We start from the raw sequence: 18243 nt of genomic DNA, 5'->3' as shown, positions 1-18243 counted from the left end.
GTTTAAAACTATAGAAGAAATAAATAAGTGTAGAAATGATTCATTAGCAGCATGTTTTAATGAATGTCTCTCCTTTATTTCACGTCTGTCTGTGATCCAGCTTCTGTCTCTGAACCGATATAGAGGAGCCCGAGCTGATCTTCACTGTTTGACCATCTGAGAGCTGATGTGCTGCAGTCTGAGCCAATCAGACGTCCTCATTTAGACTGGAGCCACAACATCCATCGACTGATACGAGAGACTGAGGGCGGCGGGGTGTGTGTGTGTGTGTGTGTGTGTGTGTGTGTGTGTGTCTGTGTCTGTGTGTCTCTACCTGCAGCTTGCGTTCGTGGTCTCCGCTGCAGAGCGAGTTGAGAGAAACTTTGAAGGTTTTCCACACTGGATTCAGATTATTCATGACAGTCTGACAGAGACAGAAACACAGAGACGACACGAGCTGCATCAGTGTTGGAATGACTGTTGGACCTTTAGTCACATGTCAGAGCCGGGGACATGATCCGGTAAGATGAACACAGCAGATTGTGTTTACATGACTCGGAGCTGTTTCACCTTGAGACTGCAGAAGAGAAACGCTGGACTGAGGCTGAAGCTCACGTACTGTTGAATTATCACATTCCAGTTCACTTTTCTGTCCCTGCCTGTCCTCTGTCTGCTCCGTCCTCTCTGTTCATTAGCTTTTTGTTTGCATGTCTGTGTGTGTCTGTACCTCTGTTCTGTAGACCAGCTGCAGCGTAGCGTCGTCATTCAGCCTGTAGATCTCCAGGAACGGGTCGGATTTACTGAAGAAGTCCTGAACACACAGAGACACTGCACAGTGAATCACATGTCAACATGCTGCGCCTTCACTCTCAGTCTCTGCATGAATCCTTTTACTTCTTTTAATGCCAGAAACACCTCAAATGTCAGTTTAACACCTGAAGGCAGCTGCAGGACTCTTGACAGCACAGCTTTAGATCCAATCTGATCATCAGAGATCATTTCACATTACAAACTGTCCATCAATAATCGTTTCAACACTGTCACATCAGCTTGATCCAAACCTTCATTTATTGGACATTCAGGAAATGACTTATTTTGAACTCACGACCGTGTGTTGTTAAAAACAGAATGGAAATAATTTGGTAGAGCGACAGCAGAGAAACGAGCTGCAGATCCACACAGTCGTTACCTTATCGTCCAGCTTCCTGGCGCTGAAGGAGAGCTCGACGTAGTCGTCGTTCCCCGTCAGCTCCTCTGCTGTGATCTGAAAACACACACACGCATATTTCCCTTTGAAAAGAGGCTCATTATGGAGCAAGGACAGCATCATTAAGTCAGCAACAACCACTGAATATTCAGATCAGAGTCACGGAGAACAAACAACCTGCTCAGGGAGTTCCTCCCAAACAATGAGCAACTTTTAGAGACTCTGCTCTGCAGGGTCATGGTCTCCACATCAAAACCAAACCCTGTTCCTATGGCTGAAGGAAATGGAAGAGGCTGAGAGTCCTCGAGCGGTTTAACGTGCAGTGTAAAGATTAAAACGTCCACAGAATAGAAACTGAAGATTATTGTTCTACGAGACTCGTCATTAATTAGGAACCCTCAGTAAACTGTGTCTGTGACATCTGAACAGAATAACACGTTAATTAGTTTTGTCAGCAGCGGAGAATCAGTCTTCCTCGTGGCTGTGGATACGGGACGGCTAAGTTGGAGTGTTTACCTCGAGCTTTCTGTTTGTATCTCTTCTTATCTACAGTATTTTATCATACGTTGTCATCATGCTCAAGTTTACCTTCACTGGCAGAAGTCTTGGCAGCGTCTGGGTTAGAGGGGTGCCCTGGGGTGACACAGGCCCATTAGCCACCCCTGGTGTTCCCCCAGACTCAGAAGGTGGTTTAGTGGCTTCATGATTATAAATGAGTGTAGGAGAACTAGTAGAACGTGTTCTTACTTTGTAATCTGGTCTGTTTCCTGTTGGTTCACAGCTGTTTGGAGTTTGTCATTTCCTCAAAGCAACATTTTACATTTGACACCATCTTACTAATTTTCCACAGGCGACCCCCCTCTTTGAGTGTGTCCCCCCTCACTAAAACATTTCTGGATCTGTCCCTGCCTCCATCCTCCTTTTAACGTCCTTTGACACTAGATTTTAAGCTGAATTTCATCACAGAAGTCGGAATCCTCTCCCCTTTCAATTTCATGTCATTAACTTTGTGTCTTCTCTCTCCTGTAGTTGTGTTTCCTCCTCTCTGTCTCCCTCTCTCTGTTCTCCTCTGCAGGTATCCTCAGCCTGGAGCTGTATATCTCCAGAGTCCAGTTCCTGGTCCTACCAACCTGTCTAGTGTTTTTGTTGCCTGCTGTCCTTTTCTCTCTTCTCTTTCCACTCACCCCAACCGGTCGAGGCAGATGACCGCCCACCCTGAGCCTGGTTCTGTTTTTCCTCTCCACTGTCTCCTGGTGCTGCTCAGTGGGGTTGTTGGTTTTCTATATAATTCTGTATACAGTTATATTTGTAAGGTCTTAAACCTTAAACACTGTAAAGAGCCTTTCTTATTCCCGCTTTTTAACATTTCCTGACTTACTGTAGTCTGTAAGTCTAAACTTTATCAAGAAATGACCTCATTAATGAAAAGCTGCACAAACAAACCTCCTGATGTTTTCTAACCTAACATATACTGATCCTGTCTGTTCCTCATTAACAACACAATATTAATTTTCCTGTCTTCCCTGTTATCATTTACCCTGAAGCATCAACACATCTGACGGCAGCACATGCAGAGATGATGAATGGTTTTAGTTCAAGTTTTAAAAAATCTTAATGTTCCGATTAATAAGAGTTCAGAGACTACTTAGTTTGTGTTTATTATCAGAGGTCATCAGAAAGAAATGACCTGAGGATGAAAACAGGGACGATGAGACACAGGAAGGAGAGAAGAGACCAAATCTGAAGGAGGACACTATGTGGTGAGGGATGAAACAAGAGAGCAGAGGAACAGAAGAAATGAGAAGGGATGAGAGGAAAAGAAGATTTAAAAAGAAAGGAGGGAAATAAGAAACGTTCCTCCAAGAATAGAGCAGGAAATAAGGAAGGAGAGAAAAATGGTCAGAAGTCAGCAAAAGACGAGAAGAGACGGCAGAAACAAACCAGCAGGGAGACAAAAAGACAGGAAGACGCTGAAGAAATAGGAGGTGGACAGAGTGATGAGACATGAGGCAAGAAAAATAAAAGAGAGAACAAAAGAAGAACAAAGAGAAACAAAAGCTGAGATTCTGCTTCCTTCTCAGAAATCTTTTCAAAATAAATCCTCCTCCTGAAGAGAAACAGCAGCGTGTCTGAGTCTCTGAGGCTCTGAGTCGATTTTCCAGTTGTGAATTTGTGGATAAATGATCGACTCAATCTGTCGGAGCCACAGAGGAAGGTTCTGCTGTCCTGAGGAAATCCTCGTGGATCCAGCTGAAAGGATCAGCGTTATCAGCTGTGATTGGAAATCCTCCCTCACGGAGGTTTTCATGTCTGACGGTCACAAACACAGAAGCAGCAGCAGCAGAAAACCAGCAGAGCTCTGCAGGAGGTCACATCTCACGCTGCCATTAACATTTAAAGAATCAGGTGTGTGCACGTGTAGGATACAGCACATGAACATTTAGGATACATGGTCACGGGGACAGTCCCGTGCAGGAGTCTTCATCCCTGTTTTGTCTTCATGGGTTTAACTTTGTTTGTGTAGATGATGAGGATGAGGTTTGAATGCAGACGGCAGCAGTGTGACGAAGAGAGTCGAGCATTTTGGTTAAATAATCAGTGTGAACGTGTGAATGGACAGAAGACAGTGGGAGAGTGAGTCTCACCGTGATGATGGCCTTTCCCACGGTGCCTCCAGGTCTGAGCAGAGCTTTGGACAGTTTCCTCTGAGAGATGATCTGCACACACACACACACACACACTGGGTTAATACAGAGATCTGCACATAAACACACTCACCATGTTATTAGTATGGTAACATGGCCCTCGCGGACCAGTCCTTATACCACTATAGTGGAACTGTAACAGACGTCAGCATTAGGTGAAGTAGACCAGCAGACTGGACGACGGCCCAGCTGCAGTGTTTGAAATACACAACCAATGACTTTCAAAGACTTGCGGAACCTAAAGAACCTCATTCATCCCACAGAGAACCACAGCTGTAGGAGCAGGAGGAAAACCAAGAGGACCGTCTGTGTCACAAGTGAATTTCTGCCCATTTCCGCCTCAACATGTTTGTTCGTCAAGCCGTGTGAGGGTTGGACGTGATGAACCGGGCGAGGGATTCTGCTCACTGAGACCTCACGTTGACTTCCTGCAGCTACAGTTGCTGTCATGAGGAACCAGGATGAAAACCTCTCTGCTGGTTTGAAATTCAGTCCTGCACCGTCAGCAGGATGGAAACAGAAGCTGGCTCAGTGTTTTCTCACACAGGGTTTCGGAGTGTTTCTTCCTGTTAGCACAAATCCGCGGCGCTCTGTCAGCCATCTGGACGGTGGAGGAGCTGGCAGGGACGCCGAGTGACGCTGCTGGCAGAGACTGAGACGAGGAAGAGGAGCAGGAGGAGGCTTTTCCCGACTCCACACCATCAACTGTCCAACCACCATCTGAGCCGATTGTTTCATCGCAGGCTTGGCCGCCGCTCCTCTTCCTCTGCTGCTCTGCATGTTAAAGTTCTTCCAACACGGTTTCTCCCCTCGCAGGAGACCGAGAACAGTCGGCAGGAAATCCACTTAGCTCGTGGTCAGAGCGAGGCTTCCTGATAAGAAGAATTAACTTCAGTTTATAATGAGACCAACAGCAGATGGAGAATCTGTCCAACGTGAACGTTCTGGAAGGTTTCAGTTTCCTCCTCGCTGCACGTCAGGCTGCCGACTCTCCAAACACAGCGTGACGAATGTGCCGTTTACTTTTAATCTCATCTTTTGTGCTTTTTCAATGAGCACGTTGTGGTATCTGCTGACTCACTGAATTATTTGATGTTGGTTTCCTCTTCACACTACAGCCCCTCCTCCCATTTCCCAATCTGTTCTTATTGGCCAGCTTGTGGAAGTCTTCCTGTGGGCCGGTCCTATTCTCAGGTGGTGGACAGATGAAGACCGAGTTGTTGTTGTGTTATAGTTTCATCTTTGGGAAAAGTAATATACGTTCAATTTAACTTCCGGGCTGAAAAAACACTTTCTGAGAGACAAACACTGGTGTAAGTAATGAGCAGACAGGTGACAGCTCACCTGTCAACACCTGTCAACAACTGTAAACAACTGTAAACAACTGTAAACAACTGTCAACAACTGTCAACACCTGTAAATAACTGTAAACAACCATCAACAACTGTAAACAACTGTCAACAACTGTAAATAACTGTAAACAACTGTCCGGGCTGAAAAAACACTTTCTGAGAGACAAACACTGGTGTAAGTAATGAGCAGACAGGTGACAGCTCACCTGTCAACACCTGTAAACAACTGTAAACAACTGTAAACAACTGTCAACAACTGTCAACACCTGTAAATAACTGTAAACAACCATCAACAACTGTAAACAACTGTCAACAACTGTAAATAACTGTAAACAACTGTAAACAACTGTAAACAACTGTCAACAACTGTAAACAACTGTCAACAACTGTAAACAACTGTAAACAACTGTCAACAACTGTCAACAACTGTAAACAACTGTAAACAACTGTCAACAACTGTAAACAACTGTAAACAACTGTAAACAACTGTCAACAACTGTAAACAACTGTCAACAACTGTAAACAACCGTCAACAACTGTAAATAACTGTAAACAACTGTAAATAACTGTCAACAACTGTAAACAACTGTCAACAACTGTAAACAACTGTCAACAACTGTCAACAACTGTAAACAACTGTCAACAACTGTAAACAACTGTCAACAACTGTAAACAACTGTCAACAACTGTAAACAACTGTCAACAACTGTCAACAACTGTAAACAACTGTCAACAACTGTAAACAACTGTCAACAACTGTAAACAACTGTAAACAACCGTCAACAACTGTAAATAACTGTAAACAACTGTAAACAACTGTCAACAACCGTCAACAACTGTCAACAACTGTAAACAACCGTCAACAACTGTCAACAACTGTAAACAACCGTCAACAACTGTAAACAACTGTAAACAACCGTCAACAACTGTAAACAACTGTAAACAACTGTAAACAACTGTCAACACCTGTAAATAACTGTAAACAACCGTCAACAACTGTAAATAACTGTAAACAACTGTCAACAACTGTAAATAACTGTAAACAACTGTAAATAACTGTCAACAACTGTCAACAACTGTAAATAACTGTAAACAACTGTCAACAACTGTAAATAACTGTCAACAACTGTCAACAACTGTCAACAACTGTAAATAACTGTCAACAACTGTCAACAACTGTAAATAACTGTCAACAACTGTCAACAACTGTCAACAACTGTAAACAACCATCAACAACTGTAAATAACTGTAACAACTGTTGACAAGTTGACCTGTGAGGTGACCTGTTAGGGTCAGGTGAAAGGTGAACTCACCTGTCCCAGTGTGCACTCCACTGATCCCAGGAAGTCGGCTTCTTTCAGACCATTGTGGCTGCTGTTGATGTCGTAAAGCTCGAAGCGCAGACGCTGCACCTCTTCAAAATAAAAGTCCAGTGTGAACACCTTGGAGTAGGTGGGGTTTACACAGCTGCGAATCACTTCGGTGCGATCCACCTGCAGGACCAGACAGACAGAGACAGGAGAGACAGAGACAGGACAGACAGAGACAGGACAGAGGACACGACAAGAAGAAGAATATTAGACTGCAGGAGAACCAGCGTGTCATTGGACTCATGACGCTCAGGCTCGTGTAGTTGTTCTACTTTCTAATCTCCACACAAACAGGGACAGAAAATCCTCCTGCAGGTTAATCCAACAGTTTGATCTGGAAACCAAGACCAGGTCCTGGTCCAGATCCACAGAATGACTCTACAGTTGTTCTGGTGCTTTTTCACGTTGTCCACAGGGTTATTATCCTTTAATGAAGCCTGAGGATTGAACAATAAGCTTGTGTCTGATGATCTCGATTAGAATCCTGGAAAATACTGAACAGTGAGTGACTCTACTTTTTATTCTAGATTAATGTTATTAGTATTATTCTCCTTCTGATAATAGATGATAGAGCAGCTGCTGCTGCCACTTTCATTTATTCATCACTTTAATGTGACACTTGAATAAATAGTAATGTGGTAATTTGGTCAGTGACTCATTTCTTCACTAATGTGTCATAAATGTTAAGAATCTGTTGTTTTGTCTTTTTCCTTCTCTTCTTTGTTGGTCTGTTGGAGACCGGTTTGAACCCCGGCCATTCAGGCTCACGTGTAAGATTCAAACTCCCCAAAGCAAAACAAGAAGAGGGAAGTGGGACAAGAGAGTAAAGTAAAAGTAAAGTAAAAGGAAACAATCATCTGTGTTTCCACCGAGCAGACGACTAAAAATAATCAGAGAGACATAAAGTAAAGTGGGGCAACAGAAACCAGGTCTGACCAAGTGGCTCCACACATGCTGAGAAGACAAAGTGTAAAACCACATGTGTTGTTCACAGGAAGTGACTGCAGCTCCTCAGAACACACACACACTTTTGTCTCGTGATGTTTTAGTTCATTTTTCTATCTTTTCATGAAGCCGCACAGCGAGTTGATGAGAGGAGCTCAGAGCTGGAGTTAGTGATGGTCGAAGAGTTGGTGGATTTTTATCTGATCATTTCCTAAAGCCTAAAGTTTTATTTATTCCAGGTATAAGATTTATTTCCACTTTCACTGTATTTTAGGGTAAAGAAAAAGTTCAATTAACAAATGGAAGCAACAACAGCAACATCAGATTCAGAGAGAAAAGGTTCAATTAAACATGTAGACGAGAGAAACGAGGAACCAAAACTAGTTTTAAAAAACACAGAGCAAACACCAGCGATCACTGGGATCACTGGGATCACTGGGATCAGCAGCAGAGTGGCTCTAACTCAAACTTCACTGCTGACTAAACATGGATGATGGACTCTGAGCTGCCTTCACCCAGACCTGAGGCCAGAAACAGACAAGTACACTTTGGATCAGGTTTATAAAGACAAATGTGACAAATGTGATTCAGGTTCTGTTTTAAAAGTCATTCCAATCTATTCAAATGTACATTTGCACTCGAGTCCTCGTTATCTGTGAGGTTCAACACCAACACAGCAGCTGTTTCACGCGTCTCTATTGATGGAGCCCAAACCATGTAAGGTGATGTCAGCATGAATCCCAGGGTAGATCTGATCCAGATCCAGCCCACTGTAATCGATTCCAAAGCCCGGCAGAGAGCCGGCAGACCTGACAGCGAGTGGACTCATCCTCAGGACACAAGCTCGTCTCAGTATTTTATAAATTCCTTGAGGAACATCGGACCAGATAAAGGCTGTGTACCGACTCTCTGGATTTAGATTTAGAGCAGGTCTTTGACAATGGAGGATTATTTTTAGTATCTACTTCACTAAATTGGTTTTAAGGGGTTCCACAGTCTGCACCATGTGTCCCCAGAATAGAGTCCATATTGTGTCTCAGTCCCTTCCGAGTCTCTACAGGAGTCTTCGCTCACTGACTCGATGGTTCTCTGAACACTGGTTGTTTAGTTCTGCAGGTTCTCTTCAGCTGAGATCAAGCTTCACACTGGGAGTTGTCTAAATGAATCCTAAACTTATATAATCAAATTACAGTAATTATCCTTTATTAGGTCTCCACGTCTACACAAATCCCTCAGAATAATCCTGCATAAACCCACTTAAAGATCTGAGAAAAGAAGCTGCAGAACCCGCCGGAGCATGAACATGAACATGAACAGAAGAGAACAGAACAAAACAGAAAAGAACAGAAGAGGTTCCACCTGCCGCTGAAATTACAAAATCTACTACTACACATTACACATGAGGCTAAGCGGACCTACACATGGTGTAGAATCAACATAAAGGGCCTTAAATCAAAACTGCTTGTGTAGTAACAAACTGTAGCGATAGAAACCGCTGAGGTGTCGGTTTGATGTTGAACACGATTAAATATATAATAAATAAATGCTAATTTACACAGTCTCAATTAGAAAGACTCATGCATTCAGAGGTACTCCACCACCAGTCTGGTCTCAAGTGCGTCCTTGTAGTTATTTGAGTGAACTGCTCCTTTAAGTGTAAACTGAGGCAGAATTAAACTGATTCATCTTCAGCTCCCTGAAGTCACATGAGGCTTTTACTCAAAGTGGAGCCTTAAATTAGCCATTAGAGCAGAGTGATTGTGTAGATTTTCCTGCAGCTGCTCTTTAACCAATAACAAACTCATTACACGTGTATCGCAGCTAAAGAATCCAAAGTCTTTATTAGCACCGCGATGAGATTAGGATGGAGTCAAATGGCACATCTTTGGATTGTATTAGTCGAAGCAGCCTCGGTGTGTTTTCTCTGTCTGCGTTTGGACTCATCTCCTCCTCGGAGCCTCAGATCCCCCAAAAGCAGAAACCAACAGAGAATCCCATCAGTTTTCTCCTTCATCACGTGCGCTGTCGATAATGAACCTGAGTAGCTTCCAACCAGACGTAATTTATCCCAACAGTTCAGCTCCAGATGGCCGATAACGGACAGAGAAGGTGGAGCTGCTCTCTGGCACAACAAGGCCTTAGTTCGCCTCGGAGACGCACGTGACTCCCACAACACTGACAAACACATTTACTAAGGCTGGAACCCGAGTGTGGACCTGCTTCCAAACTAATTCTGGATTTTTAATTAAAGCATCGGGTCCGAGCCCCCGATGAACAGCTGCTGCTGCTGAAGATTTTCATCATGTCCTGAACATTGTATTTTTTATTTTTTTACATCCAGTCATGTATTATTATTATTATTATTATTATTATTATGAGACATAAAGTGACTCTTTTCAGATGGTGTTTGTAGAGGTGATGAGTCAGTGAGGTCAAACACCAAGGTAAAGAACACATGAGATAAACCACGTTACCTGAAAAGTAAATGAAACAAAACTCATTTCAGATTTCATTTGAAACTGTGCAGCTTCTTCTGCTGATTGTCAGAATTCATGAGAAGTATTAAACATGATAAATGAATGAATACGTCTGCTGTGCTGAATATGGGACAGGTTCCCCACAGTGCTCTAGTTTGACTGGTTTTATTTCATATAAAACACTAACGCTCACATGTGTCCACGACGGTGACATGTGAGAGAGCGTTACCCAGATTAACACCACAGAAGAAGGAACAGCTGATGAAGTTCTGGCGGCTGGTAAATAGGAGGTGGAGCAGGGTCCAGTCAGAGCAGAAAAAATGTTAATGTTCTCATGGTGAAGTTTGTTTTACACACAGCAGATCCAAAGAACACAGTGATCTGAACCCAGGACGTCACTTTGTCTCCTCAGTAATTAAAAGGAAACTTGATGAAAACAGGAACTTGAACCAATCACAGCAGAGGAGGAGACAGTTACGACCGATTATTAGTTATCACACAGGAAGAAGCAAGCTGAAGAGTTTTCACTGCAAAAGTTTAATCAGCTCATTTGATTCAGCAGCAGGACACATTCACTGAAGCTGAAAATCCCCAGCTCCAGGATGTGACCTGAAGGCAGCACAGAAATGAAACGCTTGAGGACATTTTAAATCAGCAGCAGCGACATTAAGGTGACAGGAAGACGTAGCACTGACTAAAGCGACGCAGATGCTAACAGCCATTAATCTGCAGGGACAATCAGCGCTGTGATTGTGAACACAAATCACCTCCTGCTGAAGGAAGAAAACAGCAGAAGAAGAAAAATGTTGTTTCCTGCAGCCGAGTGAATCATCTCCGACTGTTGGACATGGGAAGCTGCAGCACTGGGTCGTATCTGATGGTTTAGAACAGCTTCTAACTAACAGAAATTAGCACAGGCTGTCGTCACTACACAGAGACGGAGTTGGCAGCAGGAGTTTGTCAGATTTTCACCTGTGGTTTTAGTCCCTTCGTCTGATCAGAGTCTGGCGTTCATAAACAGCAGATCTGTTTTGTCCTAATTAGTGAGTCAACAGAAGCTGAATCAGTGGTTTCCAACTTAACATTTGTCATGTTGATCCAAGAAGGATAATTTGAATTAAGCACTGATGACTGGTCTCCTCTCAGTTATGTGGTGCTCACATGGTGCTCATCATGCAAAGGTTCAAAAGAATTTGTCATGTGGCTTTTAAATGTCGCCGGTCGTGCTCAGGTTGTCATGTAAATGGAGCCGGATCCGTCAGTGTGAGAGGAGGAGGAAGTGAGGAAAAGACGAACGAGGCTAAATAAACAGATGACTCTCAAAAAGAAACAGAAACTGGACAGAATGGAAGAACAGACACAAACTGAAGGTCAGAACCCAGGACTGAGGAACCCAGCTGCTGAACTGCTGGTTCTGTTCAATATTAAACCACTTTTCATTCTCTAAACTTAAACTGACTTCATTCAATTAAGATAAAACCTACATCCAAACATAATTAGACCCAGTCCACACTGTGACAGATCCAAACAGAGTCCACTAGAAGAACAATCAGTCCCCAGTGCCGTGTCATGATCAGAGAAAAGCCAGAAACAGAGACCGTCCTTCCTCACACCTAATTTAGCCAGAGTCCACCAGAAAATGTAGGAATTTAAACCCTCAGTCCATCACCAACAGAGAACATCTGGAACAACAGACCAACAGGTGAAAGGTCAGGTCTGGTTGCCATGGTGACCTACCTCCATCCACTGGCCGTGGGACTTCATGTTGAGGACGATGCAGGGGTCGGGTTTGGACAGAGCGTCCCGGTCTGAGATCCCTTTACAGGTGAGACGCAGCTCCACCTTGGTGAGACAGGGACTGCTGAACAAACCCAGAGAGTTGGCCGCGGACTCGTAGATGTCACTCATGGTGGGGGCGGGACAGGAAGTCTGCAGGGAGAGAAAGTGGGTCACGGATCAGTGGATCAACACCAACTTCAAACTCCTCGTAGCTGTTACAAACTGTGCCTGGATTAACGTGGAGATTTGTACTTTTTCATGATGTTTTGTTCTGTTTTTGTTGGGGGGGGGGGGGGGGGGGGGGCAGCTACACGCTCTTGCTCAGCACTCATTTAATGAATTCTGGTTGTTGAGGATTTGCTAAGAGCCAAACCTCTGATCAGATTTCGTATTTGTAGGTTGAAGTTGGAGGTTTTCTCGTTAACTTCAGCTGAATCAGAGGCTGAGGCTGTTTCAGGTCGTCCTGTGGACAACAGACAAACTTTACAAAGACGTGGTCACGTTCTGTCCTATTTACATATTTGAATTGCATGGCAACGTTCCCTGTCGTTAAGATGACAACGGGTCTGCTGAACAAGTGTTAATTCAGTTAGATTACCGGTAGTTCAACATTGAATTCACTGTATAAGATTCATGGATCAATCAACTGGTATCATGTGCAGATGAATTAACACATTGTCTGGATTTGTCTCACACACACTTGGACCTGACCTGCTCAGAATGGTTCAAATTAAAAAGTCTGTAAAGACACATTCGAACCATTTTTCTCATGCAACTTCACTGCAAACACTAATGTGTTCAAAACTACTATTCAAAGGTCAAAGTGTCACCTTGTCTCGTGACAGTAACCAAACTGCATGTAGTTAAAATATGAACATGAACCCGATGTTTTCTCCTTTACAAGATAGCAAACTACACCAGGAGCTTCTTTCATCATTCTGTCCTGTTCAGATTGTCAGAAGACAGAAATGGGAAACGTTTCAACTCCAAGGAGTCGTTTCAGACATTGATCTGATTTCTGCCCAGATCCTGATCACAGATCATACTTCAGTCTCTGTCTCCATCTCAGATAGGAACCTTGTCTGATAAACACCACCCTCACAGGAAATCATTTCTGCTGGGTCAGGAAGTAGGAATCGAATCTCCACACCGACCACCAATCACTTCATCATCAGCCTCCATTATCCCATCAACAGCACTTTGGCTCATCTGATTAACCTGCAGGCTGCGGTATCCGACCGGCCACCAGTAATGTGCTCCACAGGAGGAAGTTACCGATATGTCCAGTAAAAATATCCTCGTTCGGCTCCAGTTACACAGGATGTGAAGAGGAACAAGAGTCCAGGAGCCTCTTTAAAAAAAGAAACAGACCACGACTGTAACACATCTGATTTACACTGGATCCGTTCCAGTGAGTCCATTTCTTTTATCATGGAGTGACACTGTCCAGTCCAAAACAACCAGCTCATCAAATCAATCAAAGCAGTCACTGTTAATGCAAATGCTCATGTTACGAACCAAAACCATGTTCATTTGGTGCCTGAACCAAATGTCTGTCACTGGCTCCCCCCTCATTTACATCCTCACTTCTTCAGCTCACTGTTGTTTTTGGACTTTTCCACTAACTCGTGACCAGAAATCAGTTTGTTTGTGCATGTTTCCCAGAAGCTGATGTAGCTTTATTTAGGTCATGTTAATACCTTGAACCGGAGGGGAGATACAAAACTGCTGCAGGTTCATTGGCTTGATACAACTCTCGAAATCTTTAAAATGGAGAAGTTGAATTACTCAGATTTAAAAAGATAAATTTGACCTAATCTGGAATAAATGGATACAGGTTATTTCTCCTAAGCATGCAGGATTTTTATAACTCCCCCCAAATTAAGTCTGTATTACTTTATTAGACTACTGAAAATCCTCAGTCATTTTATGTTTAGGCTTATTTCCTCTATGTCAGCATCCAGTTCCTCTTAAGCACTTTATGTACAAAAAAAATGGAAAGGGTTCGAGATGTATGTACTTGTATGTCACATTACAAGTACATACCTGATGTCTGACACTAAGTGGCCGTGGTGACGCACCACACCTGCGGTCATGTGATCGCACGTCTTTGTGTTCACACCTCTACTAATAACCACCGTTCTCCACATCTCCACTCTGCTGCTTTGTGATCAGATTTCAGACACTAATTTAGATGTAATGAGACTCAGCTTTGGTCGTCACCACATCACGGTCTCCCATCTTCCTGTTAACGTCACCATCGGTGTGGAAACATTACTACTACAGCAAACCTGTCTGAACAATCCTCTTCACACATCATAAGAAACACAGGGAAACATAAAATATTTAGCCCACTCACTGATAAAAGAGGTTTTAAAACCCTGAATCAAAGCAAAGAAGGCAGTTCACAAAAGATTTTTTTTTCACGAGGACTGAACATTTCTCCATCGTCTTTAAAGATCCCGTTCGAATGACCTAATTTCACCTTTTTAGAAGTGAGTGCTATAAAAGCCTTTTAACACACTCGCACTGATATTGAGAGTCAAAGGACAGATTAAGTTCTAAATCACAGGTAATTTAATATATATTCTGAATGTGTTCATGGGTTTTTAAATAGTAAAAGGTCTAATTCAATGATCATTGGTCACATAAACCCGTTAAAGCTCATTCAACAGCACATATAAAACAGGACTGTCCCGAGCTCATCATCAATCTTCTGTAAGGTGAAGACGGAGCAGGGTGAAGTAATTCTGCTGTAAATTGCAGTTCGAGCTCAGCAGGTGGATGTTGGGAGGAGGAGTGGAGCTTCAGCTGTTCACTCAAGCGGCAGATGAATCCTCCCACCAGCTGACACTCGGCTCACCCTGACATCCAGCAGCAGATTAAAGAGCTTCGCACAGATCCTAACAATTCACGTCAGCTGAGCGCTCGCAAGAACAACAGAGACTGTTTCACACATGTTCGCAGGTGAGTGTGTGCTGCAGCCAGGAACGGTTCCTCCACAGACCTCCAGTACTGATCCAGGTTCTAATGGATTCCTTCAACCAGAAACTTTCCTGAGCCCAGAAACTCCAGATTCAGTCTGTGGTTTTAAACCAGAACCACCATCTTTCTCTAACTTTACACAAGTAACAAGAAGACTGAAGCTGTGTGTGTCCTCCAGGAAGTACTTCGGTAAACCGCACTGTGACACAACAAACACAGAAACCAGTTCCATCTCAGTTGAAGTGTAAACTGCACCTGTGAAGATAAAGTCTAAGTCTGCTGTGAGAGAGGAAGCTGAAATGTGACTTTTCCTGGATGATACATGTATGTGACAGGCTGTGAGGACATCCAACCAAACCTAAAGAAGCTGGAGGCAGTTTGGGCTGTGTCACTTAGGACTACATTACCCACGAGCCCGAGCAGCCGCTGCTTTAGGGACAAATCCAGCCACAAACATGGTAACGAGAGCAGGCAGCATCATGTGTGGTCATCAGACTGGAAGCTGTGAATATTAAACAGACGTGACGTTGATCTGTGAGAGGATGGTCGGCTCTCCACATCACCACCATCATGGCAGGAACAAGACTACATTCAGGGACCCACGCCCGTGTGTTCAGGTGCAAGAACTGAAGCTACAACTAGGACCAGCAGACCTCAGAGCATCAGCATCCGAACGGGATTGGACTCAGAAGCAGCAGTTAGACTGAAGAGATTCACACTGGACTCTGATTCTCATCCTCCACCTTCCTCAACACGTCCGAAACTAAACCAGCTGAACAGAATCCAGAGTTCAGCTGGTTCTCAGGACGGGAGGAGACAAATTTAAATCAAAGGTAAAGATCCTGTTTGAACACCTGGATTAATTCCTCTGACTCTGCTGCTTGTTCTTATCACGTGAGGCAGTTCTGTCCCAGCAGGGAACCAGTGCACACGCCGCACCGAAGGTGGAGTCCAGAGAGCCCCAGCACTGTGGACATGAGAGGGTTCTGCCAACGTGCACATCAGAGCTCCAGCTGAACGTGTTCGTCCATCCTCCACATCGACACATAAAACACACATGGACATAAGTCCCAGAGAAACGGGGCTGTGAGGCCACGCCGTCCACTCTGAGTTTGTCAGGTCAGTGGGAAAACAGAAATAGATTTCTGCTCTGATTCTGTTTTATTGATGAAGTGACACAGATTTGCTCCAACGCAGCAGATTGAATTTAAACTAACAGAGCTGTGTGTCTTCACAACTCAATAAATCAACTCATACAGACGTCAAACAGTCAGCAGAGACGCAAACAAACTCGTTTTCTTTACATCATTTAGAAAACCTGCAGGATTATTTTAGAAGTGATGAACTAAATTAAAACTACATTTGCTTTGTGCAGTTTCCAGCAGCACCCAACTCCTTCAGACCGCTCGTCACTAAACACTTAGATGTTCAAACACAGAATCCATCACAAAACATTAAAACAATTGTGCTTTTCACAGCTTCTGACTCCAAATAATACATAGAAAAATAGATTCCAGGCTTTTGTTGAGACATTTCATGCAGAACTCATGTTTAAATCATCAGAAACTGAGACACTTCCCATAAATCATGCACTTTTCCTCCTGGAGGTTTTTACCAACAGCAGCAGCCATGGACAGCTCTCTGCTGGGACTACAGATTCATCTATGACTTCAAAAGCAAATGAAAGTAGACAAGGTAAAAAAGTAACGTATTAAGATGCTGCTGCACCATGAAATCAGCAGAGTCACAGCAGAGACGGTGCAGGAATGATTAGTTAAACGTAACGAGACTGATACCAGCTCAGCTCGGAGAAAATCAGAACACGTGAAGCACAAACAGGAAGGAGAGAGTTTCTGTTTTTACCTGCTCACAGGTGCATGAAGAAGAAGAAAAAGAAGAAGAAGAAGAAAAAGAAGCATCAGAAAGTTTCCAGTTTCAGCTCAGACGCACTGAACTGAGATCAGCTCCACACTGACACACAGTCACCATCTTCACCACCATCCTCCTCCTCGTCTGGCTGCTGGAGAGCCTCTACAGCCTCCAGCCGCCTCTCACTGTTTTGTAGTGGGGAAAGACTCTCGCACACACACACACACACACACACACACACACAGAGGAGAGTAGGAGGAGAGGAGGAGGAGAGGAGGAGGAGAGAGGAGCAGACTGCAGCGCCACCTGCAGGCCGAGAGCAGCAAGCACCACCCAGGGAGGAGAGTTGGTATAAAGAGAGTGTGTGGAAGAGAGAAGGAGCCTGAACATCACTTCCATTTCTCTGAATTAGAATAAAACAGCTGGAAGTTCTTCTAAAACTAGTGATGGTCCCAGTTCTGTGTTGAGACTCAGGTTTCTTTGAATTAGTTGGAGTTGGTTTGTGGTTGTTTTGGTCACTCTGCAGGATTCTTTGTGTCTTTCTGGTCAGTTTGGGTCTCTGTAGTTTTTCTGTGTCAGACATGAAGTTACTTCCTCTCTTTTACCATTATTCATGGTTATTTTGTGTTTCATCTCTGTGGCCATTTTGCATCTCAGGTATTTTAGGTTTTGTTGGTTGCTTTAAAAAACAATTCATGCCTAAATTATTATACCATCGAAAGGAAAAGGAGAAACATGAGGAGGATGTGATTATCGTTTCATTACATTTTAATTTGCACTCATCTTGATCCATCAACATGTACACAGATAGAAGATAGATAGACGATTATAGATCGATAGATGACAGATAGATATGATAGATAGATAGACATAGAGATAGATAGATAGATAGATAGATAGATAGATAGATGAGATAGAAGACAGACAATAGATAGATAGATAGATAGATAGATAGTGATAGATAGATAGATAGATCGATAGATAGATAATAGATAATGACAGACAGGATAGATAGATAGATGATAGATAATAGATAGATAGATGATCATGATAGATAGCTAGACGAAGACAGATAATAGATAGATAGATAGATAGATAGATAGATAGATAGATGTAGATAGATAGATAGATGATAGATAGATAGATAATAGATAGCTAGATAGATAGTAGACAAGCAGACACTTAGTAGATAGATCGACGATAGATAGATAGATATAGATAGATAGACGTGGCAGAAACTTGTGACCTTTTGGCTTTCTGGTTTTCTGCATTAATTTGTCATAACATGTGCTCCGATCTTCATCTAACTCACAACGACAGAAAAACAAAGTCTGCTTAAAATAATAGTACACAAACATTATATGTTTTCATGTTTTTATTGAACATAACATGTAAACATTCACGGTGCAGGGTGGAAAAAGTATGTCAACCCCTAGCCTAAAGACTTCTCCAAGAGCTAATTGGAGCCAGGAGTGAGCCAACCTTGAGTCCAATCAGTGTGATGATATTGGATGTGTTGCTGAAAGCTGTCCTGCCCATTGCTGTCCAAAAAAAATATTGCAGCACGTTTGAAGT

The 18243-nt window shown here is 43.2% G+C and overlaps 1 protein-coding gene across 4 annotated transcripts in view; it reads right to left on the bottom strand.

Moving 5' to 3' along the window:
- Positions 1-16799, bottom strand: part of cpne4a (copine IVa) — a 39124-nt gene extending 22325 nt beyond the window's left edge. Inside the window, exons 1-7 of one of the 4 annotated variants that reach the window (XM_026371552.1) lie at positions 16663-16799; positions 11773-11964; positions 6557-6736; positions 3832-3903; positions 1169-1243; positions 707-790; positions 314-403 (exon numbers count right to left, since the gene is read on the bottom strand). In XM_026371552.1, coding sequence (XP_026227337.1) covers positions 314-403; positions 707-790; positions 1169-1243; positions 3832-3903; positions 6557-6736; positions 11773-11943 — 672 coding nt within the window. In that variant the 5' untranslated portion in view covers positions 11944-11964; positions 16663-16799. Of the gene's footprint in view, positions 1-313; positions 404-706; positions 791-1168; positions 1244-3831; positions 3904-4011; positions 5145-6556; positions 6737-11772; positions 11965-16662 lie in introns of those variants that run through there. The other 3 variants (XM_026371553.1, XM_026371554.1, XM_026371556.1) reach the window with 3 other exon arrangements.
- Between the last annotated feature and the right edge of the window lie 1444 nt (positions 16800-18243).

This window comes from Anabas testudineus, chromosome 16, assembly GCF_900324465.2.
Source record: "Anabas testudineus chromosome 16, fAnaTes1.2, whole genome shotgun sequence".
Taxonomy (NCBI): Eukaryota; Metazoa; Chordata; class Actinopteri; order Anabantiformes; family Anabantidae; genus Anabas; species Anabas testudineus.
Note: the sequence above shows the minus strand (reverse complement) of the source record. Positions and strands in the feature narration are given on the sequence as shown.